At 43.1% G+C, this 27,843-nt stretch overlaps 1 protein-coding gene across 14 annotated transcripts in view; it reads left to right on the top strand.

Moving 5' to 3' along the window:
* The window catches only part of LOC126473804 (cuticle protein 16.5-like), a 275,913-nt gene that overhangs the window by 210,061 nt on the left and 38,009 nt on the right, over positions 1-27,843 (top strand). For 4 of the 14 annotated variants that reach the window (XM_050101097.1, XM_050101096.1, XM_050101095.1 and 1 more), the window contains exon 4: positions 6,424-6,713. The exons of 3 other annotated variants lie outside the window; for them this stretch is intronic. In XM_050101097.1, the coding sequence (XP_049957054.1) occupies positions 6,424-6,627 (204 nt within the window). In that variant the 3' untranslated portion in view covers positions 6,628-6,713. Of the gene's footprint in view, positions 1-6,032; positions 6,073-6,204; positions 6,382-6,423; positions 6,714-27,440; positions 27,705-27,843 lie in introns of those variants that run through there. 7 more of the 14 variants (XM_050101105.1, XM_050101104.1, XM_050101100.1 and 4 more) reach the window with 4 other exon arrangements.

Genomic DNA, 27,843 nt, shown 5'->3' on the forward strand with positions numbered 1-27,843 from the left:
GCTGGTACTGCGAACGGCTGAAAGCAAGGGGAAACTACAGCCATAATCTTTCCCAAGGGCATGCAGCTTTACTGTATGGTTAAATGATGAAGGCGTCCTCTTGGGTAAAATATTCCGGAGGTAAAATAGTCCCCCATTCGGATCTCTGGGTGGGGACTACTAAGGAGGACGTCGTTATCAGGAGAAAGAAAACTGGCGTTCTACGGATCGGAGTGTGGAATGTCAGATCCCTTAATCGAGCAGGTAGGTTAGAAACTTTAAAAAGGGAAATGGATAGGTTAAAGTTAGATATAGTGGGAATTAGTGAAGATCGATGGCAGGAGGAACAAGAGTTTTGGTCAGGTGAATATAGGGTTATAAATACAAAATCAAATAGGGATAATCCAGGAGTAGGTTTAATAATGAATAAAAAAATAGGAGTGGGAGTGAGCTACTACAAACAGCATAGTGAACGCATTAGTGTGGTCAAGATAGACACGAAGCCCACGCCTACTACAGTAGTACAAGTTTATATGCCAACTAGCTCTGCAGATGATAAAGAAATTAATAAAATGTATGATGAGATAAACGAAATTATACAGGTAGTGAAGGGGGACGAAAATTTAATAGTTATGGGTGACTGGAATTCGGGAGTAGGAAAAGGAGGAGAACGAAACGTAGTAGGTGAATATAGATTGGGGGTAAGAAATGAAAGAGGAAGCCACCTGGTAGAATTTTGCACAGAGCATAACTTAATAATAGCTAACACGTGGTTCAAGAATCATAAAAGAAGGTTGTATACATGGAAGAATCCCGGAGATACTAAAAGGTATCAGATAGACTATATAATGGTAAGACAGAGATTTAGGAACCAGGTTTTAAATTGTACGACATTTCCAGGGGCAGATGTGGACTCTGACCACAATCTATTGGTCATGAACTGTAGAGTAAAATTGAAGACACTGCAAAAAGGTGGGAATTTAAGGAGATGGGACCTGGATAAACTGACTAAACCAGAGGTTGTACAGAGTTTCAGGGAGAGCATAAGGGAACAATTGACAGGAATGGGGGAAAGAAATACAGTACAAGAAGAATGGATAGCTCTGAGGGATGAAGTAGTGAAGGCAGCAGAGGAGCAAGTAGGTAAAAAGACGAGGGCCTGTAGAACTCCTTGGCTAACAGAAGAAATATTGAATTTATTTGATGAAAGGAGAAAATATAAAAATGCAGTAAATGAAGCAGGCAAAAAGGAATACAAACGTCTCAAAAATGAGATCGACAGGAGGTGCAAAATGGCTAAGCAGGGATGGCTAGAGAACAAATGTATGGATGTGGAGGCTTATCTCACTAGGGGTAAGATAGATACTGCCTACAGGAAAATTATAGAGACCATTGGAGACAGGAGAACCACTTGTATGAATATCAAGAGCTCAAATGGAGACCCAGTTCTAAGCAAAGAAGGCATAGCAGAAAGGTGGAAGGCGTTTATAGAGGGTCTATACATGGGCGATGTACTTGAGGCCAATATTATGGAAATGGAAGATAATGTAAATGAAGATGAAATGGGAGATACGATACTGCGTGAAGAGTTTGACAGAGCACTGAAAGACTTCAGTCGAAACAAGGTCCTCGGAGTAGACAAAATTCCATTAGAACTACTGACAGCCTTGGAGAGCCAGTCCTGACAAAACTCTACCATCTGGTGAGCAAGATCTATGAGACAGGAGAAATACCCTCAGATTTCAAGAAGAATATAATAATTCCAATCCCAAAGAAAGGAGGTGTTGACAGATGTGAAAATTACCGAACTATCAGTGTAATAAGTCACAGCTGACAGTTACTAACACGAATTCTTTACAGACGAATGGAAAAACTGGAAAAATCCGACCTCGGGAAAAATCAGTTTGGACTCTGTAGAAATATTGGAACACGTGAGGCAATACTGACCTTACGACTTATCTTAGAAGAAAGATTAAGGAAAGGCTAACCTACGTTTCTAGTATTTGTAGACTTAGAGAAAGCTTTTGACAATGTTGACTGGAATACTCTCTTTTAAATTGTAATCGTGGCAGGGGTAAAATACAGGGAGCGAAAGGCTATTTAAAATTTGTACAGAAACCAGATGGCAGTTATAAGAGTCGAGAGGCATGAAAGGGAAGCAGTGGTTGGGAAGGGAGTGAGACAGGGTTGTAGCCTCTCCCCAATGTTATTCAATCTGTATATTGAACAAGCAGTAAAGGAAATAAAAGAAAAATTCGGAGTGGGTATTAAAATCCATGGAGAAGAAATAAAAACTTTGAGGTTCGCCGATGACATTCTAATTTTATCAGGGACAGCGAAGGACTTGGAAGAGCATTTGAACGGAATGGACAGTGTCTTGAAAGGAGGATATAAGATGAACATCAACAAAAGCAAAACGAGGATAATGGAATGTAGTCGAATTATGTCAGGTGATGCTGAGGGAATTAGATTAGGAAATGAGACACTTAAAGTAGTACAGGAATTTTGCTATTTGGGGAGCAAAATAACTAATGATGGTCGAATTAGAGAAGATATAAAATGTAGACTGGAAATGGCAAGGAAGGCGTTTCTGAAGAAGAGAAATTTGTTAACATCGAGTATAGATTTAAGTGTCAGGAAGTCGTTTCTGAAAGTATTTGTATGGAGTGTAGCCATGTATGGAAGTGAAACATGGACGATAAATAGTTTAGACAAGAAGAGAATAGAAGCTTTCGAAATGTGGTGCTACAGAAGAATGCTGAAGATTAGATGGGTAGATCACATAACTAATGAGGAGGTATTGAATAGAACTGGGGAGAAGAGGAGTTTGTGGCACAACTTGACGAGAAGAAGGGACCGGTTCGTAGGGCATGTTCTGAGGCGTCAAGGGATCACAAATTTAGCATTGGAGGGCAGCGTGGAGGGTAAAAATCGTAGAGGGAGACCAAGAGATGAAAACACTAAGCAGATTCAGAAGGATGTAGGCAGCAGTAGGTACTGGGAGATGAAGAAGCTTGCACAGGATAGAGTAGCATGGAGAGCTGCATCAAACCAGTCTCAGGACTGAAGATCACAACAGCAACAACAAATAAAATTCTACACATCGGCTTTGACCTCTAGTCCAGTGAATATACAGAACGTGATCAAGGGAAATGTATAATAATAACTCACCACATCGAAAAATAAATATTTTTCCATTAGAAACGTCACAATACGATAATATGCAGTAATTAAAAACGCAAAACAGGGATAATTTCACACATGAAAGAGAGAAATATATTGAAAGAGCCAGTTAGTGTGATTACCTATCAATATTTAAGCAAAAAGTTGTCATAAAGGAAACCAAAAAAATTAATACAGGAGTTTTCTCAAGAGGAAAACACTTTGGAATGCCTCAATCTTTACTTTGGTTTGTGAAGTTTCCGGATCCCACAAGTCATTCACTCCAAAACTTGGGACGCCTACTGGGTGACCCACTTATAAGACGTGTAGTGGGAAGAGCTGTGCACAGTCAGCCCATGGTTTTTGGTCGTGTGGCAGTGAAAAGCACAGCGAACGCCTGGCTGAGCGGTATGGCAGTGTAAGGTGGGCCACGTCACCCACAAGTCGTGCACTAGAGAGACAATTGCGTTTTTGTAGAACCGGTCCTTGAGCGCAGCCGAATCTGCTCAGCACTCAGGCTTCCCCCACCACTGCGCTTTTCCGAGCAGGTGCGTAAGTGAGGCTGCTGTATGTCAAAGGCTGCACACTCGGGCGACTTAGGAAGACTAGTTTGCAACGCAGTACAACTGCTTCTAGATGTGTAAATTGAAGCACACTTTTATAAACGAGATTTTATCATATGTGTTTTATTTTTCTGCCAAAACAATAAATTTTATATCTTCATTCAGGAAGTACATTAGATAGTGCTAATATGGAGAGCCAAACTACAAAATGCTTTACATACAGGCATTTAACTTTAAGTTGTAATGTTTATAAATTCATACATATTCCTATTTTATAATATGTAATGTTTGCAGAACTATGGTTCATGATAGAATCAATACATGAAGTTATGCAACTAACACCTGTTACATCTCAATGTTGACGGTATGTCGTCAGTTTCACAAAGGAGAAAAAAAGTTCGCGGGCATGTGTTCAACCAGACATTGATATAACCTTAGCAGCTCCTCTGCGCAATCGAGGAGTTTGCACTTGCGGTGACGTTTTACAAACGTTTTGTAAATACCTCAATTGGAAAAGCAGGTCATTGAGGTGTGTGCTACACTGCACGTCTTTCAGCTCAAGCTGGCAGTAATGAGGTACATTAGCAGTCAAAAGCTAGAACGATCTGACAAATAAATCGAATTCCTTCTTCAGTCTTGCAGTGTCTAGGAATCTCTTTGTGAAATCACGGTGAAATGTTTCAGTCATTTCAGATACACAAATGACTGCCCTGAATCATGCGAAGTGGCGTTTATTTGATGGCATCAATCTCGCCCACCATATATTAGCAATTGATTCTCCCCTTGCATCAAGGCACTTAATGAATTCAACTAATGCATACTGTTTAACACAGAAGGTTTTGTCACCACTCTACCTACTGTTAGCTCAGTTCTTGGCATAATGGCTGTCTTCAGTTCGACCATCATTCACTGCTGCTCAGGAGAAGACAAGCGCGTCATCACGTCTTTCTGGTTGGAGTTGCAAAGACGTCCCAGTAAGGCATTTCCCGCTATAATTCTGCGACGGCATACTAAGCACGTTTCATGGCCTTAAGTATCAAAAGTGAGGAAATTCCCATTCAGCATTGAACAACGTGTCTTCTTCAACTCTAACAATACTTTGTCTCAACAAGACGTAAGTTTCTGAATCTTTGGAGCTTCCGGGACCACCGTTCTCAATTAATACCTCTCGAAAATGCATCCTAACATACAAGTCACCGCTGCGCAGGTTTGTGAGAGACATGCTGGTAGATAACATCTTCAGTTTTCAGAAAGCATCTTTTGACGATGCAGCAGAAACAATTCCCATATGGTCCCGGCGGAGGTTCGAGTCCTCCCTCGGGCATGGGTGTGTGTGTCTGTCCTTAGGATAATTTTAAGGCCCTCAGTCCGGAATCGCGCGACTGCTACGGTCGCAGGTTCGAATCCTGCCTCGGGCATGGATGCGTGTGATGTCCTTAGGTTAGTTAGGTTTAAGTAGTTCTACGTTCTAGGGGACTGATGACCACAGAAGTTAAATCCCATAGTGCTCAGAGCCATTTGAACCAATTCCCATACTTTTGTTCATAAACGAGAGGATAAAAAGTGTATTCGCTTGGGTATCTAATGATGCCGTCTTTCTTCTGCTCAGTTAACAAATCGAAGAACGTATCCCTCCATCTCAGCCTCAAATTTAATCTGAGGTTACACGTAACGCCTGCTGTGCCATTTCACCAGCAGGTCTTATATGCCGATTAGAAAACGAAATCTTTCGTTGTACGCACTAGTAGATCGTTATCTGTAATAACTCATAATCTGCAGTGAAATTGAAGAATCCTTTTACGTAATTTTTATTACTTCTCTATCCTTTTTTACCTTTTCGAGTTTTGTCTTTCTGTTCAAAACAAGTTGCGTATTTACGATTTCATGGACTCTAATGTAAACTAGTAATAGCACAACCACATTCATAGCCATTATCATTTAAATGTGGACAAGTTATGCCATTCACATATAAAGGAAGATGTTTAGGACTTATTTTATATATGGTAAGAGCTCCTAGGGCCACCAAAACTATAAAACCAAAGAAACAAAGGAATTGGAAAAACATCATGTTTTAAAAATATGAAATAACTGTCTATGCTATAGTTTACCCAGGTTTCCAGATACACCTTGCAGATGACTTGGTTAAGCGCGTTTCTCTTTATAACAATCTTTGTCAGTGAGGGAACCGAGCAGATCTTGCGGTCACCAGACAACGCCCATCACACGGCTTTAGGCAAGGCCGCTACTTTCACGTCAGGTGACGCATGCCGGTCTGACTGTGTATATAAACCCGCGAGGTGCACCGCATAGGCACATTTCAGCAGCAGCAGCAGCAGCAACAGCAAATCATCCAGCTATGAACACCCTGGTATGTGCAACTCCTGACTTACTGTGCTTCACTGCACTTGATTACTATAAAAAACTAGGAACTTGTCTGTGTACGATTTATGTGATTCGATGTTAATCGAATTGTAATTTTTCCATACTCGTTGAACTTCAGATCGTCCTGAGCGCCGTCTTGGCCGTCGCCGTGGCTAAGCCCGGCTACCTGGGTGCCGCCCCCGCCGCAGTCGTCACCCCCGCCGCGTACGCAGCCCCCGCTGTCGTTGCCGCCCCCGTGCACGCCGGCTACGCCGCCTACGGCCCCGCCCCCGTGGCCGTGCGCTCCGACGGCTACCTGCTGGACACCCCAGCCGTCGCCGCCACCAGGGCCGCCCACCTGACCGCCGTCGCCCAGACTCAGGCTCGTGACGCCGTCATCAACGGCGCCGCCCTCGCCTACGCTGCCCGCGCTTACGCCGCCCCCGCTGTGGCGTACGCCGCCCCCGCTCACGTCGCCTACGCCGCCCCCGCCGCCTACGCTGCCCCTGGTGCTCTCGCCGCCGCCGCCCATCTCCATGCTAAAGCTGCTCTGCTGGGCTGAAATGTCCTGCCACTAAGCTCTGTGCCAGTACCTGTGTAGTCCCTGTATGAAAATTTACCTAAAAATAATAAAATATTTAAAATAAAGTTTTATTTACCTTTCCTGATTCATACATCTTATACTCAGTAAGTTATTTCTCCGTGAATATTACAACAGTGAACAGATACGTTACTATTCCTCCAGCGTACGGGTTTCATGAAACTTCAATTTCACGCGAAACATATCTCCAAATACAGGGCGCTTCAGGCGGACTAGTAAATATTTTTCACATAAGATGTTGTAACGTCCCCTTAGAAAATTTTTACAAATGACAGTGCTGGAAAACCACTACGTTATTTGATTTTCAAACAGCTGAGCAAAACTGAACTTACTCAGACATTTCTCTCTTTACTTATTCTGATCATCACCAAACTGACATACAGTGCTGCTTTTAGCGCAACGCAATCTGACTTTCAATAATCCCTGCTAAAGAATGGCCCTGTATAACTATAACTTATACCTTCATGAATCACTTACCTCACAAAAATCTTCGTTAATCAAACTACTGCAGTACAGCGTGCGCCAATACTGCCAGCTGAATAAAAGATTCTAACTACTGAAGGCACTAACTACTGATAGGCATAGTTAGCAAATGAAACATTTTGATAGAGAACAAACAGTGTATTTACCTTAATAGTGTTCAAAAGTCATCATATATATATATCAGTTCATGATATCCAATATTACAAATTTACTCTTTCTGATGGACACACGTCCAGATACTCCGCTCTCAAAATTCTGCCATCTCTCTCCCAACTTCCACCACTGCTGGCGGCTCACCTCCAACTTCGCAACGCTACGTGCTGTTGACATCCAACTGCCCAACACTACAGTAGGAAATATTCCAACAATGCAAACCTGCCACAGACTGCACACAGCACAGTCAGTGATTTTCATACAGAGCGCTACGTGTTACCAACATAAAAACCTAAGCAGCCTACTTACATGCCAAACAGCTTACTTACAATGTGTCATATTTTTATTGGTTACATGGTTAAGCTGGTTACAGAGATAACTTCCCATTTTGCTAGTTTTTGCTCCAGCTGTTATGGGTTTACGTGTCAACTGTCGTATGTGTTTTGAAGTTCAAGTTTTGTTGTTGTGCCTGAGTTTCTATAATGTGTAACGGTTGTAATTGCAGATATTTCTATTGGTGGCTGAGGTCGGTGTATTGAACAACAATACGTTAGTATTTACCTCGTTTGCAGCTGTAGCTCTTAAACGTCGTATGCTTTAAGTTGCTTAGAAGCTCCAATCATGTGCGGCAAGAGCCTCCCATTAATATTTATTTTCCCCTAAGCGACAGGTCAGATGTTGAATGTGAACGCGTGGACCCAAAACGCTCAGTGTATATCGATACACATAGTCCACTTTGTGGTGCAATTACGTCCATGCAGAAAACATCAGGTCGTAAAGTTGGTGACATTTTTGTGGGCAGATTGTAAGATACGGAGAGAAGACAACCAACGCACTCATGTGTGTCCATATTATGGTACCACATATAATAATATCTTCACTTATACTTCTTACACCCACTACAATCGAATTTTTCAAATGTGATTCTGGCTGTGAATTTTTGGATAATTCTGTTGTATGGATTAAGCATGCAACACCTACTTACAAATAGTGAGAATATAGATATAGTATTTGTGATGGGTTTTGTTATGGAAACACTCCTGATGCTTGTAGAAAATACGATGGATTCTGGCCGAGTACCGGGTTCGATAGCGTTTAGTAGTGTTCTCATTAAACTGCGTGAGACTGGTTCAGTGCCCAGCAAGCATATCTCATCTGAACGTGTATACGAATGAGATGTGGATGTAGTGGCAGACATCATTCTGTTGGTATTAGTCCTTCAAGAAGCAAACGCAGAATATCTACCCATGTGGGTATTCCACATACAAAAAAATGAGGAAGACATTACCTAAGTATGGCCCCTATCATTCACAGAGGATCCAGCACCATCAAGAAGGCGATGAATGTAGATGATTCGTATTTTTGTTATTGGTTAATTGCGAATTACCGAGTAACTCTATTAATACTGTTTACTGAAGAAAGAACTTTCAGTTCTCATCGGTGGTTCAGTGAAAACCCACATGCCTTCGTGGAGACACATTTACAATACTGCTTCTCTGTATATGTGTGGTGCACTATGAGAGGAAGTTATTTGGAGCTGTGTTACCCCATTGTTTAACAGGCCCGGATTTGAAAACGAGCTTCCAGCATTATTGGAAGAGTTCATTTGACTGCAGGGATGGGTGAATTGTTCGTCTGTATCTATGCTCTGCGAACCACTGTGAAAATTAAGGTAGAGGGCATATCCCACTGCACCAGTTATACGGCTTCTCCCGTTCCATTCACGTATAGAGCACGGTAAAAATGAATATTTAAATGCTGCTGTGCTTGCTATAATTAACTTAATCCTATCCTCATCATCCCTATGGAAGCGATATGTAAGTGGTTGTAGTATATTCTTAGAGTCATCATTTAATGATGGTTCTTGAAGCTTTGTCAGTAGACTCTCTCGGGACAGGTTCTGTCCATCTTCAGAAGTCTGCCAGTACAGTTCTTTCTGCATCTCAGCGACATTCAGCCGGCCGCAGTGGCCGAGTGGTTCTAGGCGCTTCAGTCCGGAACCGCGCGACTGCTACGGTTGCAGGTTCGAATCCAGCTTCGGACATGGATTTGTGTGATGTCCTTAGGTTAGTTAGGCTTAAGTAGTTCTAAGTTCAAGTGGTCTGATGACCTCACATGTTAAGTCCTGCCGGCCGAATTGGCCCTGCGGCTCTAGGCACTGCAGTCTGGAACCGCGAGACCGCTACGGTCGCAGGTTCGAATCCTGCCTCGGGCATGGATGTGTGTGATGTCCTTAGGTTAGTTAGGTTTAACTATTTCTAAGTTCTAGGGGACTAATGACCTCAGAAGTTGAGTCCCATAGTGCTCACAGCCATTTCAGCGACATTCAGCCGCGGATCAAACAAGTCGATGATCATTCGTGTTATCTCTCTATGTTTACATTCAATGTCACCTGCTAGTCCTATTTTGCACGGTTCCCATTCTTTCGGGCAATACCCTAGGTTGAGTTGGTAAGCCGTCTTCTTTCTAGACTGATTGCATTTCCTTAGTATTCAACCAATAAACCGAAGTCTGCTACCTTTCTACCCACGACTTTGCCTATGTGATCGTTTACTTCATGTCTCTATTAAGTGTTCAACACAGGTATTTGTATTTGCTTACAGATTCCAACTGTGACTCACTAATATTATATTCACAGGATACTATGTTTTTTTTGTTTTGTGACGAGCACAGTTTTACACTTTTGAACATTTAAAGCAAGCTGACGATCATTGCAGCGAAATATTTGCACACCTTTGTTCAGACTGTACTTCTCTGTAAAAAAGTGCATCATCTGCGAAAAGTCTGAGGTTGCTATTAACATAGTCCGCAAGATCATTAATAAACATCAACAGTAAGGAACCCTACACACTTACCTGGGGTACACTCGAAGTTACTTATTCAAGGTGTTCAGAAATTCCCGTGCGAAGCTTCTAGGATATTTAGAGGGGAGTGAATACATAATATTTTGAATATGAACCCATGCCCGGAAACGTATCGTTTTCCTTCTACGACGGTTTCGATTCAGATATGTAGCGCGTCTACATTTGCGTAGGGAAAGAGAAAACTCTGAGTTGCTAGTCCTGGTATGCAATAGGGTAGATAGGATGACGTGTACTACGTCAGAAGGGCACCTGATGTCACTTAACGCCTGCCTTGCTGCGAAGCTGTTCAGTGCCCGTGAGTCTCCCTTAGAGTAAACATGTTTCGGTAGACGTTTTCGGAATACACGGACATACTCCTTGTAAACACATAAAAAAGGTTTGCATCACCTCGGTTCCGAGAGTTCCGGAACCTGTACAGAAAATTAGAATAGAGATCAACATAAACATCATTTCCGTCCTTTTTATTCCTCAGGAAAACCAGACATTGCATGTTGTACCACCATACAGCGAGACCCTCAGAGGTGGTGGTCCAGATTGCCGTACACACTGGTAACTCTAATACCCACCAGCACGTCCTCTTGCTTTGATACGTGGTTGTATTCGTCGTGGCATACTATCCACAAGTTCATCAAGGCACTGTTGGTCCAGATTGTCCCACACCTAAATGGCGATTCGGGGCAGATCCCTCAGAGTGGTTGGTGGGTCATGTCATCCATAAACAGCCCTTTTCAATATATTCCAGGCATGTTCGATAGGGTTAATGTATGGAGAATATGCTGGCCACTCTATTCGAGCGATGTCGTTATCCTGAAGGAAATCATTCACAAGATGTGCACGAAGGGGGCCGCGAATTGTCGTCCATGAAGACGAATGCCTCGGCAATATACTGCCGGTATGGTTGCACAGTCGGTCGGAGGATGGCATTCATGTATCGCTCAGCCGTTACGACGCCTTCCATGACCACCAGCGGCATAAGTCGGTCCCCACAAAATGCCACCCGAGAACAGAAGAGAACCTTACCTCGCTGTGTCTAAGGCGTTCAGCCTGCCCGGGTTGCCTCCAAACACGTCTCCGTCAGTTGTATGGTTGAAGGCATATGCGACGCTCATCGGCGAATAGACGTGATGCCAATCCTGAGCGGTCCATTCGGCATGTTACTGGGCCCATCTGTACCGTGCTGCATGGTGTCGTGTTTGCAAACATAAACCTCGCCGTGGACGTCGGGAGTGAAGATGCGCATCATGCAGCCTATTGCACACTGTTTGAGTCGTAACACGACGTCCTGTGGCTGCACGAAAAGCATTATTCAACATGGTGGCGTTGCTGTTAGGGTTCCTCCGAGCCATAATTCGTGTCTATGTGTATTTCCTCCATTTCCGAACAACATACAGTAGATTTGGTTCACTCCGAGACGCCTGGACACTCCCTTGTTGAGAGCCCTTCCTGGCACAAAGTAACAATGGGGACGCGATCGAACCGCGGTGTTGACCGTCTAGGCACTGTTGAACTACAGACAACACGAGCTGCGTACCTCATTCCTGGTGGAATGACTGGAAATGATCGGCTTTTCGACCCCCTCCGTCTAATGCATGGTTCTTTACATTTTTGCGCTGGTTTAGTGACATATATGAATAGTTAATACAATATCCACAGTCAACGTCTGTCTTCAGGAGCTAGGAGAACTGGGGTGACGCAAAACGTTTTTTTGATACGTGTATATGGCGAAGCTGGAGGTGCGGAAGAGCTGCTTGTGGGCTGTATCATGAACGTTTCCCGCAACGTAGAACTTCATTGTACAAACTTTTAGCCCACGTTACGCAGTAGCTCCATGAAACAGATACCTCGATCGTGAGGAGGCAGGACCGTGGTGCTGCACGGCAACGCCGTACACCCAGATTTGAAGAATACGTACTGCATCACTTTGAAGAAAACCCGTCAACGGCCCGCATCTCGTGGTCGTGCGATAGCGTTCTCGCTTCCCACGCCCGGGTTCCCGGGTTCGATTCCCGGCGGGGTCAGGGATTTTCTCTGCCTCGTGATGGCTGGGTGTTGTGTGCTGTCCTTAGGTTAGTTAGGTTTAAATAGTTCTAAGTTCTAAGGGACTGATGACCATAGATGTTAAGTCCCATAGTGCTCAGAGCCAACCCGTCAACGAGTTCTCGAGCAAATGCGCGTCCAGTGAGTCTTAGTGACAGAATCGTCTGCAACGTTCTGCGTGAGCAACAGTTACCTCCAGTCCACTTATAAAGGGTACATGTTATGAGTTCAGCCGATTTTTCACAGCGTGTTGGCTATTGCACGTGGTTGCCTGTACTGACATCTTCTAGACAGAGCAGAAACCCCATGCCACGCACGTTTACGTATTTCAGCGATGGTTTGGTATTAACATCCGGGGAGATAATCTGGACGGTCATGTGATGACACCATACTCCTTCCACTCAAGGTAACTAGTCCTGCATATCTGATCTTCCTATAAAACGTACTGGACTCGTTCGCAGAAGATGTGCCACTGAATGTCCATCAAGAAATGTGGTTTCAGCGTGATGGTGCACCACTTCACTACTCACGTGCGGTTCGGAGGCATCTCAACAGACGATATGGTGAAAGATGAACAGGCCGAGGAGGTCCAGCAGCAGTCGGTGAATTTTTGGTGCCCCACTTCACTACTCACGTGCGGTTCGGAGGCATCTCAACAGACGATATGGTGAAAGATGAACAGGCCGAGGAGGTCCAGCAGCAGTCGGTGAATTTATGGACTACTTCATGCGGGTTAGTAGTCATAGTTTAATTTACGAGAGCCCACTATAGGCAGAGAAAGATCTGCTGGCTCGAGCTCTGGCCACTGCACTACAAACTAAAGAGACACGATGTGGGGATGGAGAGTGTGTACCAGACCATGTTTCGTATGTACAATGTCCGTAACGACGTTAGTGGTCACCACAACGAGACGCTGTTGTAATTCAGCAGTATTGTTCTATATGTACAGTATGCTGGGTATTTATTTTGTTTTGGAATACCGTAAACATCTAATGTTAATTATTAAAACAAACAAATGTGCTTAAGTAATAAACGGATGTTTCAGCATGTTCCCTTTCTAACTGTTACCTGGTAACTGTACTGCGTCAAGCCTAATTCAATTCCTCAAGCAGAAATGGATGAGTTAAACAACTGAATAGAAACTATCGTAGAACGGAAACGTTATATTCCCGGACGTATGTGCCTATTGAGACTGTTACGTACTCACTCCCCTCTACAATTTCTAGGTCGGGGATTTTCACCTGCCTCGAGATGACGGGGTGTTTGTGTTGTCCTCATCATTTCGTCATCATTCATGAAAGTGGCGAGATTGGGCTGAGCGAAGGTTGGGAATTGGTACGGGCGCTGATAACCGCGCAGTTGAGCTCCTCACAAACCAAACATCATCATCATCATCTACAATTTCTAGAAATTTGTAACTCGAATTTCAAAAATGGTTCAAATGGCTCTGAGCGCTATAGGACTTAACTTCTGAGGTCATCAGTCCCCTAGAACTTAGAACTACTTAAACCTAACTAACCTAAGGACATCACACACATCCATGCCCGAGTCAGGATTCGAACCTGCGACCGTAGCGGTCGCGTGGTTCCAGACTGTAGCGCCCAGAACCGCTCGGCCACCCCTGCCGGCACCCAAATTTCCGAACGCTCTGTACATATAACGAAGGCTCCACTAATGATAACATTCCACGTCTTTCCTACCAAGAAATCCTGATACCAGTCACTTATTTCGTCTCATACCCCATGTGACCATACTTTTGACAGTGTGCGTAGGCATGGCACTGGGGTAAATGGTTTTCGGAAATCGAGAAATACTGCATCTGCCTGACTGCCTTGATTCACGGCTTTTAGGGTGTCATGTGAAACAAGTGTGCGTTGGGTTTCATATGATCTATGATTTCGAAATCAGTGCTGGTTGATTTGGAAGATATTATGTTCGAGATACATCATTATGTTTGAGCTCAGAATATGTTCTAAGATTCTACAACAAATTGATGTCAAGGATCTTGGACAGAAGTTCTGTGGATCACTTCTGCTACCGTTCTTGTAGATATGTGTGGCCTGTGCCATCTTCCTGATACTGGGCCAAGTTTGGTCCACGATAGATCACATAGAGCTGACGAAAGTCGTTGAATAACGATGTGCACATATACAGATGGTGGTAATATCGCGTACGCGAGGTATGAAATGTCAGTGCATTGGTTGGGCTGTGTTTCGTACTCAGGTGATTCCTGTGAAAATGTTTCCTGCGTGATTGTGGCCGCACGACGGTAACTAACAGACTCTCAACGCGGAATGGTAGCTGGAGCTAGTCACATGAGACATTCCATTTTGAAAATCGTTAGGGAATTCAACATATTCTGAGATACACAGTGTCAAGAGAGTGCCAAGAATACCAAATTTCGTGCATTACTTCTCACCACGCAGAACGCAGTCACCGACTGCTTTCGGTTAATGACCGAGAGCAGCAGGGTTTGCGTAGAGTCGTCAGTGCAAACAGACAAGTAACACTGAGTGAAATAACAGTAGAAATCGATGTAGGGCGTAAGACGAACGCATTCGTTAGGACAGTGGGGCGAAATTCGTTGTTAATGTGTTGTGGCAGCAGACTACCGATGCAAGTGCCTTGTAAGTAGGCTGTTTAGGTTTTTATGTTGGTAACGCCAAGTGAAGCAGGCAAAAAGGAATACAAACGTCTCAAAAATGGGATCGACAGGAAGTGCAGAATGGCTAAGCTAGGATGGCTAGAGGACAAATGTAGGGATCTAGAGGCTTATCTCATTAGGGGTAAGATAGATACTGCCTACAGAAAAATTAGAGATCTTTGGAGAAAAGAGAATATCAAGAGGTCAGATGGAAACCCAGTTCTAAGCAAAGAAGGGAAACCAGAAAGGTGGAAGGAGTATATAGAGGGTCTATACAGGGGCGATGTACTTGAGGATAATTTTATGGAAATGGAAGAGGATGTAGATGAAGATGAAATGGGAGATATGATACTGCGTGAAGAGTTTGACAGAGCACTGAAAGACCTGAGTCGAAGGAAGTCCCCAGGAGTAGACAACATTCCATTAGAACTACTGACGGCCTTGGGAGAGCAAGTCCTGACAAAACTCTACCATCTGGTGAGCAAGATATATGAGACCGGCGAAATTCCGTCAGACTTCAAGAAGAATATAATACTTCCAATCCCAAAGAAAGCAGGTGTTGACAGATGTGAAAATTACCGTACTGTCAGTTTAATAAGTCACAGCTGCAAAATACTAAGACGGATTCTATACAGACGAATGGAAAAACTAGTAGAAGCCGACCTCGGGGAAGATCAGTTTGGATTCCGTAGAAATGTTGGAACACGTGAGGCAATTCTGACCCTACGACTTATCTTAGAAGGAAGGTTAAGGAAAGGCAAACCTACGTTTCTAGCATTTGTGGCCCTAGAGAAAGCTTTATACAATGTTGACTGGAATACTCTCTTTCAAATTCTGAAGGTGACATGTGTAGTATACAGCGAGCGAAAGGCTATTTACAATTTGTACAGAAAGCAGATGGCAGTTATAAGAGTCGAGGGACATGAAAGGGGAGCAGTGGTTGGGAAGGGAGTCAGACAGGGTTGTAGCCTCTCCCCGATGCTATTCAATTTGTATATTGAGCAAGCAGTAAAAGAAACAAAAGAAAAGTTCGGAGTAGATATTAAAATCCATGGAGAAGAAATAAAAACTTTGAGGTTCGGCGATGACATTATAATACTGTCAGAGACAGCAAAGGACTTGGAAGAGCAGTTGAACGGAATTGACAGTGTCTTGAAAGGAGGATATAAGATGAACATCAACAAAAGCAAAACGAGGATAATGGAATGTAGTCGAATTAAGTCGGGTGATGCTGAGGGAGTTAGCTTAGGAAATAAGACACTTGAAGTAGTAAAGGTGTTTTGCTATTTGGGGAGCAAAATCACTGATGATGGTCGTAGTAGATAGGATGTAAAATGTAGACTGGCAATGACAAGGAAAGCGTTTCTGAAGAAGAAAAATCTGTTAACATCGAGTATAGATTTAAGTGTCAGGAAGTCGTTTCTGAAAGTATTTGTTTGGAGTGTAGCCATGTATGGAAGTCAAACATGGACGATAAATATTTTGGACAAGAAGAGAATAGAAGCTTTCGAAATGTGGTGCTACAGAAGAATTCTGAAGATTAGATGGGTAGATCACATAACTAATGAGGAGGTATTGAATAGAATTGGGGAGAAGAGGAGTTTGTGGCACAACTTGACTAGAAGAAGGGATCGGTTGGCGGGACATGTTCTGAGGCATCAAGGGATCACCAATTCAGTACTGGAGGGCAGCGTGGAGGGTAAAAATCGTAGAGGAAGACCAAGAGATGGATACACTGGGCAGATTCAGAAGGATGTAGGTGCAGTAGGTACTGGGACATGAAGAAGCTTGAACAGGATAGAGTAGCATGGAGAGCTGCATCAGACCACTCTCAGGACTGAAGACCACAACAACAACAACAACGCCACGAAGCGCTCTGTATGAAAATCACAGACTGTGCTGTGTGCAGTCTGTGGCTGGTTGGCATTGTTGGAATATTTGCTATTGTAGTGATGAGCAGTTGGATGTGAGCAGCGCGTAGCGTCGCGCAGTTGGAGGTGGGACGCCAGCAGTGGTGGATGTGGGGTGAGGGATGGGAGAGTTTTGACAGCGGACGATCTGGACGTGTGTCCGTCAGAAAAAGGAAATTTGTAAGACTGGATGTCATGAACTGATATATATATTTTGACTTTTGAACACAATTAAGGTAAATACATTGTTTGTTCTCCATCAAAATCTTTCATTTGCTAACTACGCCTGTCAGTAGTTAGTGCCTTCAGTACTTAGAATCTGTTATTTTGCTGGCAGTATTGGCGCGTGCTGTATTGCAGTAGTTCGAGTAACGAAGATTTTTGTGAGGTAAGTGATTCATGTATGGTATACGTTAGTGTTAGTCAGGGCCATTCTTTTGTAGGGATTGCGTTGCACTAAAAAAAATATTGTATGTCACTTTAGTGCTGATCAGAATAAGTAAAGAGAGAAATGTCTGAGTACGTTCAGTTTTGCTCAGCTGTTTGAAAAGCAAATAACGTAAGAGGTTTACCAGCACAGTCATTCTTAACTTTTCTAAGGGAATGTGTCAGCCTTTGCTAGCTGCACGGCATCGCCTGCAGCCCCTCTGCTGTGCTAGTGACCATTTCGGCCTGATCCTAGACTACTGGAAAATGGTGGCCTGGGCAGATGAGACCCAATTTCAGTTGGTAAAAGATGATGGTAGATTCGGGTGTGGCGCAGACGCCACATGGTCATGGATGCAAGTTTCCAATAAGGCACTGTGCAAGGTGGCGGTGACTCCATAATAGTGTGGGCTGTGTTTACATGAAATGGGCTCTCGGTCGGACTGAACCGATCATTGAATACGGTTAAGTTCGGCTACTTGGAGATCATTTGCATCAGTTCATTGGCCTCATGACGCCAAACAATAATGGAATTTTTATGGGTTACAACTAGCCATGTCACTCGGTTACAGTTGTTCGCCATTGGTTTAAAGAATGTTCTGGGAAATTCAGGGGAATGATTTGGTCACCCATTGATCATTTATGGAGCATAATCCAGAAGTCAGTTCGTGTACAAACTCCTGTACGGGGAAAATTTTCGCAATTCGGGACGGCTATAGAAGGAAGGGACTTCCAACGACTTGTTTAGCGCACGCCACGTCGATTGGCTGCAGTATGCCGGGTAAAAAGAGATCGGATACGATATTAGGAGATATCCCATGACTTGCGTGATTTCAATGTGTAGTTAACAGACGGGCCAACTCAGCCGCGAATTGTGCATATAGTCTTACAGAGATTTCGTTATGCCCTGAGGCTGTGTTTAGTTTTAAAGATTTAAACTGTTTCTCAAAGCCACTGACAATAATATCTATTTCATTCATGTTTCCAGTTGAGCAAGAATTAAATTGGTGCAGTGCTTCTGGGTTTTACTTTGTAAAGGAGCATTTGAAAACAGATTTAAGCATTTCGGATTTTGGATTTTTACTCTTAGCATTAGTTCCTGTCTCATCCATGAGTGTCTGGAATGGACACTAACTCTCATGCCACCAGCAGCCCTTACATATGTTTGCAGCATGACGAGTCCCTGTACATTCTGATCGTCTGGCGACACACCATGTAAACCAAACATTCCGTGCAAGATATACGACCAGAAATGGTTACTTTTCTTTGCCAACAAAGTCCCTCAGCCATAGCCCTTTAGATTTTCGCCTGGGGGGATAGTTTAAAGGCAGAGTCAACAAGGGAAAAGTAAAAGTAAGAGACGAATTGATCGGTTGAATTATGGATGCTGCGACTCTCATAAAAGGTGGCCAAGACGACCTCAGAAGTAGTACACGTGGTGTTATCAAGAGGATCGGTAAGTAAATTTGTCTGACATTTGTCGTAAGACAACTTTTGGCAAAGGAAGTTTCGGTGGAATGCCACCTTAGTCTAATGGGTGCATTATTTGCTTCGCAACATCCACAAGAACGTGCTGGGCTTCTGAAACCACCAATATGAAGGACATACGCAAATTGTGCGCAATCCGAAATACCAACAATACTTTTATCATTTCCGGAGGAATGCGTTACGAGGTCCTCTGCGCAGCTGGAACGTCCTGAGCATGAGAATCTGATGTGGAACGTGTTGAAAAGGCATACATTGACCATGACGAAACGGTTACCTTCCCCAATTCTACGAGGCTGTTCTTGCACTTTTATTTTTTTCTTTCTTTTTGTAAGTTATTTGAGATATTGTTTAGCTTGAGTTGTTTCCTTTCCTGTTTTTGAGTTCTAAGAAATGTGGTGAATGCAGCTCTTATGAGGTGACCTTTGGGGGGGGAGGGGGGGGACTGTAGCCTGTTGGGACATCAAACCATCATGGAGATGTGGTTCGATTCCTCTTTAGATTCCTCTTCTATTTTTGAGATGAAAACAAGTGCACTTGCCTACGAAAGGTAAAGGTACCGAGTTCGACTCTCGGTGTGTCACACAGTTTCAGTCTGAAAAACAATTTTTAAAAAAGAAATAGCGTTGTTGCCTTCGGTGTGGAGCGGCTCGCATTCGATTCTCAATAAGTCCCCAGATTTTTTCTGAGGAAAGGAGTGCTGGAACGGGATCTACTCAGTCACGTGAGGCCAAATGAAGATCTGCCTGAATAAAGAAGGGGCGGTGTCATCAGGATTCATCTACAGCCATTAACGGCCAGAGGGATTGGCGACATGGTAGTAACATGTCCCACGATCATGGTTCACTCGTCTTACTGCCTTGTAAGCCGCGTAGCCCAGTCGGAAGAGGCCTAATCCCTGAGTAGTATTTAAGACTGAACAGTCTTTTCCTTTACAGCAACAAGGTACAATATAAAAATGTTAAGCTTTCTTTAGACTAAGTTGTGTATATTTAACATTGAACTTCAAGCAAGTAAAATACAGCCCAAGAGCAATCATAAACACAAGAGAATGCACAAAGTTACATTCAAACTCGGGAGTGCTATGAACATCACCCATAGGTAACAGATTTAATGTTCACAACACTTTATTACTTTGCAATAAGTAAATAGCTGCAACCAAAGACACTATTAATTACAAAATTGTTACAAAACGGGTACAACTCGCCCCCAGCCCCATATTATGACAATAGCGGCCCCCTGCAGTATCAAGGACCTTCTAGTTACAGGATGGCACTGGTAGCTTCTAAAACAAGAAACGAGCGTTCATATAACAGCAAATACAATCTTATTAGAAGCCCACAACCCGCCCTCAGGTTGGTAATGTCATACAGAATTACAGTAATTATTATTCAAATGGTTCAAATGGCTCTGACCACTATGAGACTTAACATATTAGGTCATCAGTACGCTAGAACTTAGAACTACTTAAACCTAACTAACCTAAGGACATCACACACAGCCATGCACGAGGCAGGATTCGAACCTGCGATCGTAGCAGCAGCGCGGTTCCACACTGAAGCGCCTCGAACAGTTATGCCACAGCGGACGTGTCAAGCCGAGGGCCGCATGGGCATGTAAACTCGTACAAGACACTGCTCGGTTTCCACTGCTGTCCACCACAACTACTAAAGTACACACAGTACCACACCACCTACCGCCTGCCTTAAAGTCAAATTCGGGAGAAGCACAGCAAGCCGCTCAGTGTGTAAGCCACGACATTCAGCTGTCCGTGCCGCAACTGTCCCTCACCGGCCTGGTCTGTCTTTTCCTCCTTAAAGCTTCGGTACTCCTCGCCCGCCATTTTCTGGAATCGACTACTGACCGTCTCAGGGTTACATTTCGGTGTTCGTCAAAGGGCATAGGTGTAGCAGACGTAAGGAGACTGCTACGTATACGCACCTCGACGTAATAACGTCATCTGTTTACATGAAACATTCATAATGTTGTATTTGAAGCAAGGAGCGAAAACTGTCGCCTCAGAAATATCTGTGCCACGTGAATGTTCCTCTTTACAGAAGTTAGTTTTCCTCTCCAGTTGCCAGCCGCTGAGACCGAGCGGCTCTAGGTGCTTCGCTGCTGCTACGGTCGGAGGTTCGAATCCTGCCTCGGAACTGGATGTGTTTGATGTCCTTATGTTAGTTAAGTCTAATTAGTTCTACGTCTAGGGGACTGACGACTTCAGATGTTAAGTCCCAGAGTGCTTAGAGCCATTTGAACCATCTCTTCAGTTCACAGACGTGTTAATGACTTTCATAACCGAACAGCTTCTTACACATTGCAAAACTGACTGACTCACAACTGACTTACGACAAGGAAAAAGACTTCATTAGATCAATAATATAAGAATTCACTTCCATTTACAAAAATAGGTCTCACGCTTTCCAGCACTAAGCATCTCTATGTGACAGAGTAACTTACATCGGTAACTCCTGTCTGCAACAATTTACGTTCTTAAAACTTTAGATGCATTGCTAAAAATAATACAGAATAAGACCAATTACGGGTCTAGACGAAACTTACGTCACCCGTAATAATTCCTTTTGTGACTATATAAATACTCGAAGAAATGAATGGCACAAGTATCCAATATATTAGGATACTCTAGAGGATACCCCTTGTTGTTGTTAAGAAGGAAGATGATTATAGCCGAGCGGTCTAAGGCGCTGCAGTCATAGACTGTGCGGCTGGTCCCGGCGGAGCTTCGAGTCCTCCCTCGAGCGTGGGTGTGTGTGTGTGTTTGTCCTTAGGATAATTTAGGTTACGTAGTGTGTAAGCTTAGGGCCTGATGACCTTAGCAGTTAAGTCCCATAAGATTTAACACACATTTGAACTTTTTTTTGAAGATGATGATAACTCCAATGGCCTCTACATCATGTTAGCGTTTCCTCCTAATTAATGTATTACGCAAAATCATTAGAAATGGATAGACGAAATTAATATAGTACAAAATTAATGAGAGCTACAGATTCGAAAGCCGTAATTTGTAGAATAATGACAATTTTGAGGCGCAGTAAATGGTGATGGTCTACATTCTTCAGAAGCAAAGTCTCAATAGTAAGGATGTAATGTTTTGTCCACTGTTTTATTGAACAGGCATTTAAATGACACGTAATTAATACTTACTTATTACATGCTTGTATATTCTAATTAAGAGTAACCTAAGGTGTTACAAATTGACTAAAATTTTGAACGTTACATTATAACTGCTGCTGGGGAAATTACATAACAGGCAATAACCTTCAAAGGTTGTCACCATCTTGACTTATATTGCATGTAGAAGATTCAATGAGCGGACGCTGCATTCAAACTGTCGACATTCGTTACAAGCTTGTGCTTCTCTAAATCCAACAGAATGGTTATTGAATTTAAAATGGAAGAGAAACGTGTCAATAAACAAAAAATAAAGTTTGTTCATGTTCGGAAATATTTGATAATTCTATAGCGCTCCTCACGAAAATACCTAACACAAAAATAAACTATCTACCTGAATACATAATATGCAATAAAGAAAGCTGACTTCCTTACAACTGGATTTATTACCATGGATTAAATAGACTTATTTTGTTTAACAATCGATCATCAGTCCATCCTAACTACAATAATTGGGTAGAGTCTGTGCAAGTAAAATGTAATCAGTAATAACTATTGCTGTTTAAAGGTTGTTGCGCCACCTGGCCGAAGTCCCTAAAGAAACTCTGGAAAGTATTTTCTGTGTATTTACACGGTCGATAGAGGAGTCACAGGTGTTTGTCATGAATATTAAGAGAAGAATTACTGGTGATTCACCTACTAACCCAATAGAATTTAGGAATGTATTGTAATTTTTACACAGGGCCAGCGGTGCTGCAATTGCTTACATACGAAAAAGAGAGGTTTTGAATTTCCACGTAACGCTTATGTGGCATTGCCACTAGCATATTGCGAACCAAGCAAGTGACCAATATTATTTCGTACTGAAAGAAGGCCAGCTCCCATACATCAAGACACCAAAACTACTGTGACCAACTCAAGTGGAGCTAAGCACATCGTCGTTTGTTATGGGTATGTTTTTCTGTGTACGACTGACAGCAGCAACCAAAGGCAACTGTATTATTAGCATCTGTAAGGATACGAACAGTATATGATATTTCGCTGAAGCTAGCTTTGAAAAGACAAAAACTGATTCTGTTCAGATTAGATTACTGTTACAGTTAACACCTTGGCAAAGAGGATGAGGTAATTATTAGGCTTTGTTCCATTCGGAAGAATGATTGTAGTGAATACGATATCCGACACTGACATTCGAAAATGAGAATCTATTTACGTATTTTCAGTTTCTAGTGAATTTTTCCCCGTGCACTAATATTTGCATTTCATTCCCGCGTTACATCGTATGACTATTCGCTACTTATTTTTTGTTTCGACTATGGTATGTGTACGTTTTACTCTCTGTTTTCCTTGTGATTAAACAGTATTTTAAGATATTATCTCTCCTGATTTATCTTATTTCGTGCTATGTGCCCACAAATTTGAGCACATTCTGAGAGTTGACCTTTCACTGGAACCATTAGGTAAGCAATAATTATTTTGTAATGTGAGTTCTATACTTTCCTCAACAAATTGTCGAACATCGCATGTGATAAGGCAAAATGTATTAAAAGGGCAGACAGATCATCATGGAAGTGTGGAAGGTCGCCTGTCGCTTATGCAGAATGCTTCACAACTTCTGTTACGTTCTTACAGGGGTTGTAAATGGGGCTTAATGAATACAATTTTGGTAAGCAACTCATGTCCGGAGATGTCCCGTTTGCATATTAAATAGGTTTGAATAGTGGATCACATTTAAATCGTCCGCTTCTCTGTATGCTTGCAGCGGAGAAAGCGAGTTCTGTCGTGTACGCCTTACAGGAACTGTTCCACTTAGTGATCCCAGTTTTCTTCGTACAAGGTGTATCTGCAACTATTGGTTCTACGCGCACGTTGAAGAAAACCCTCTCGTAACTCCTTGGGAATGTGGTAGGTGTGGGACTCAGGCGATCTGAAAAACTTTTTCGATATATGCGTTGTGGACCTCTGTCATTACGTACCGTACCGTGAAGCTAAGCATTTTGAAAGTGATCCGATTGTACAACTCATTGAAATCCAAACAGTACATTTCTGGACATGGGATGCATATAAAAACTAGTAATTCTGTGTTCCGTCTACAAACTGTAGAAGCGTATAATAGGAATTGTGAAACACCCTGTATATGTTCAATGAAGATCAAACATATGAGGCAGTCAGCCCATTATTATCTGCAACGTTAGCGAAATGATAGTGTCAATAAAGGAAAGACAGAGACAAGTGTGCGCCATTATTACACTGAAGAGCCAAAGAAACTGGTACACCTGCCTAATATCGTGTAGAGCCCCTGCGAGTACGCAGAAGTGCCGTAACAAGACGTAGCATGGACTTCAATAATGTCTGAAGTAGTGCTGGAGGTAACTGACACCATGAATCCTGCAGGGCTGTCCATAAATCGGTAAGAGTACAAGGGGGTGGAGATCTCTTCTGAACAGCGCGTTGCATGGCATCGCAGATATGTTTAATAACGTTCATGTCTGGGAAGTTTGGTGGCCAGCAGAAGTGTTTAAACTCAGAACAGTGTTCCTGAAGCCGCTCTGTAGCAGTTCCGAAGGTGTGGGGTGCCGCATTATCGTGCTGCGATGAAACTAGTTTGACCGAATGATTGCTATGCACGGCAACTAGCCACAACAATACATCAACTTAAATACATTAAACTCGCCGTCGCTATCAAAGTCACAAACAGAATATAATGAAAGGGCATTTTGGACTGACATAAATCTTCAGTGCAGTAGTGGTACGAGGATCGTATTTTTTAATTTCAAAATGTAATGAAATTTATTAATAAAATATAAAAATCATCACAAAGTGTTTGTTGTAACTTGAATTTTCTTTCATAGAACAGACTCTACTGGATAAATCAGCACACATGTATCATTAGTGTTTGCAAGTCTTTGAAAACGTTAAAGAATTCAAGTCGTGCTCGTAATACGTTTACTGAAGAGACGATGGAGGACGTTGAATGTTGGGTCTCTTCTAAAGGAAGGAGTGTTGTCTGTGAAATTCTACGCCTGCATCACGCACAAAAATACAGGAGTAGATCAAGACACTACAATTGGCACTTTGAAGAATGTCGTGACAGTTCCAAAAACATGATAAGTGCACTGAAAAATTTGCTTCCTCATGTTCCAGGAAGAAAAATAGGTTACCTATTTTTCTGTGTGATATCTGTCACTTGGATTCACTGTGTGCCTCAGCGTTCAACTCTAGTGTAATTTTTGAGTACAGTAGTGATTGTTAGAAATTTGATGGCAATCACGTTAAGTCTTATTTCGTTGGGATGCATGCAGATCTGCACAATGGTCAGCTGATATTACTCATACCCTTGTCGTGGATCAAATGATGCACACAGGAATTTCACATTACTACTAACTTCGTGTCACTAGCATTGGCTTTCCTTCTCTCCACAAAAGGCTACAGGTAGTTCTCTCCAGACACAACCCTTACCCGCCTTTGACATGAACCAGAAAATTGTGTGGAACGTTTGGAAAACATTCAAATTCAAGCAGAATCGTAGAACTTAACATATCCTACGGATGAGCTAACACTTCAAAACAGCACTCAAAGTATACTAACTTTAAAAAATTTAATTAAGTAATAAATGGCGACGAAAATAAAGCTGACCCAGAAAAGTATTCCTTGTTAAGGTGCATGAAATGTTTCCGGACCAGTTTTAGTTCGGTGCCCGTGTACAACTTACCTCTGATAAATACCAGCTGGTAATAACTTAGAGGAAATGTGTTACAAGCAAAGAGCTCTCAGTCTCGACACTCGTTGACAGGAACAGCTGGCTCCTGTCAGAACTAATCATCACATCTTACACAAGACTTTAACTTCTTTCATCATACCAACATACCAGACAATACCTTTAAGTGAAAAGCAATGTGATGAGGACAATAGTATCCATACTTTCTTAGTCCTGTTGCTCTCATTATCCTCAAGCAGTCAAATCGACCATAGGGAGGGATCGAGTGGGGTAAACACTTTTAACCTGGAGCACACTCCTGATGTACCCAGCGAGGCGCGGTACTCGATCGCTCAACACGGTCCCCTCTGCCGCTCATGAGAACACGGTCGTTCCTCCTCCAGGCGTCGCTGCACTGCCAAAGTGACCGCCTGGTCCGTCTCCCTGCGGAACAACCAGCAACGATGATGTTGCCATAGTAACGGCCCACTTTCCACTTCAACGAATAAACATTTCACCCACTCTGAATGTAAATGTCAACATTGCGCAGAAGTCCAGGAAATGTATCACGGTGTAATACAAGTACTAGAAAAAATTAAGTCAGCAAGATCTGGAGCGGCGCAATAAAATAAGACTTAAGGTGACTGCCATCAAATTTCAAGCACCTACTACTGTTCATAAAAATAGTGATAGGTCTTAATTACAGACTGAGCATCTTACTGGATCCAAACACAATTTATAAATCGTAGTTCACGGAAGCATAGACAACGTATTTTGCTTAGTGAACCATGACTAAGCAAATTTTCAGGGTGCTTATCAGGTATTTGCAGCTGTGGTGAACTTCCACTCTGGGAGGACCTCTTCTCAAACTTCTGTAAGTGATAGCAGGAGCATAGATTCACAGATCTCATTCTTTCATTCAAACAGCTATTGACAAGACACAACATTGAATATAATCCATAGTCATCTTCGGTAACACAAAGGCGCTAAATTGAAGTTAAAATGTTATCTTTCCTGCATCCACAAACGAGCCACACGTGAATTACTTTCAAAATTACATTTAATCCGTACTAACGACACGCTACAGTATACGAACTGCGCATAAACTTTGACAAAAAAAAGAAACTGTACAGTTTATCGTGTTGCCTCTTTGTGGAGAAAACTTTCTACAGCTAAACTTGGCATCAGAGCCCTTACAAACCACCACCATATAAGTCTCATATATTTACCTATTACATTCCAGTTCATCTAGTTTCAGGAGATAATATGCTGCCAAGTATTATCATTAGTGTTTATAAATGAAGTAACTATAACTATCCTACAGGATAGTAAGCTTAAGACCTAAGTGTGGGCCTTGATGTTAGACAGCTCCAGAAGCTCGAAAACTGGACGAGATATAGATAACAGATTTAAAGTAATTCACAAATTTTAATGAAGAGACAACACGTGATGTCTGTATTGAAAAATCAGTTTGAGGCGGAAGAAATCGGCGGCAACGAGACAACGCCCAACGCAGTACCTCTAGCAAGGCCACTGCACGAGGCCGTCTGCTGGACAAGCCGTGTATATAAACCCATCTGGACCACAACAGAGGCACATTTCAGCAGCAGCAGTAGCAGCAGCAGCAACCCTCCCAGCCATGAACACCCTGGTACTGAGAACCCCTGCCGTCTAAACACTTACTGCTTCAATTGACAGTAGATGTTCTATGGTATGAGACTGACATGAAAACATATCATCATTTTACATCATTTTCTGAATTTCAGATCGTCCTGAGCGCCATCCTGGCCGTCGCCGTGGCTAAGCCCGGCTACCTGGGCGCCGCCCCCGCCGCAGTCGTCGCCCCCGCCGCGTACGCCGCCCCCGCTGTGGTGGCCGCCCCCGTGCACGCCGGCTACGCCGCCTACGGCCCCGCCCCCGTCGCCGTGCGCTCCGACGGCTACCTGCTGGACACCCCTGCCGTCACCGCCACCAGGGCCGCCCACCTGACCGCCGTCGCCCAGACTCAGGCCCGCGACGCCGTCATCAACGGCGCCGCCCTCGCCTATGCCGCCCGCGCTTACGCCGCCCCCGCTGTGGCGTATGCCGCCCCCGCGCCTCTAGCCTACGCTGCCCCCGGTGCTCTTGCCGCCGCCGCCCACCTCCACGCTAAGGCTGCTCTCCTGGGCTGAATGTCTACTCCTACTTTAAAATGGTTATAAATAAAAAAAAAATAATACAAATTTGGTTTGTTTTTTGTTTCTCCTATTTCACCATATTCCGTAAATTCTTCTAACACTGCTTAAAACAATGAACACATCAGTCACTGATTTCTCAAACACATTTATTTACAATATAAAGGAAGCT

The sequence above is a fragment of the Schistocerca serialis genome, chromosome 4, assembly GCF_023864345.2.
Source record: "Schistocerca serialis cubense isolate TAMUIC-IGC-003099 chromosome 4, iqSchSeri2.2, whole genome shotgun sequence".
Lineage (NCBI taxonomy): Eukaryota > Metazoa > Arthropoda > Insecta > Orthoptera > Acrididae > Schistocerca > Schistocerca serialis.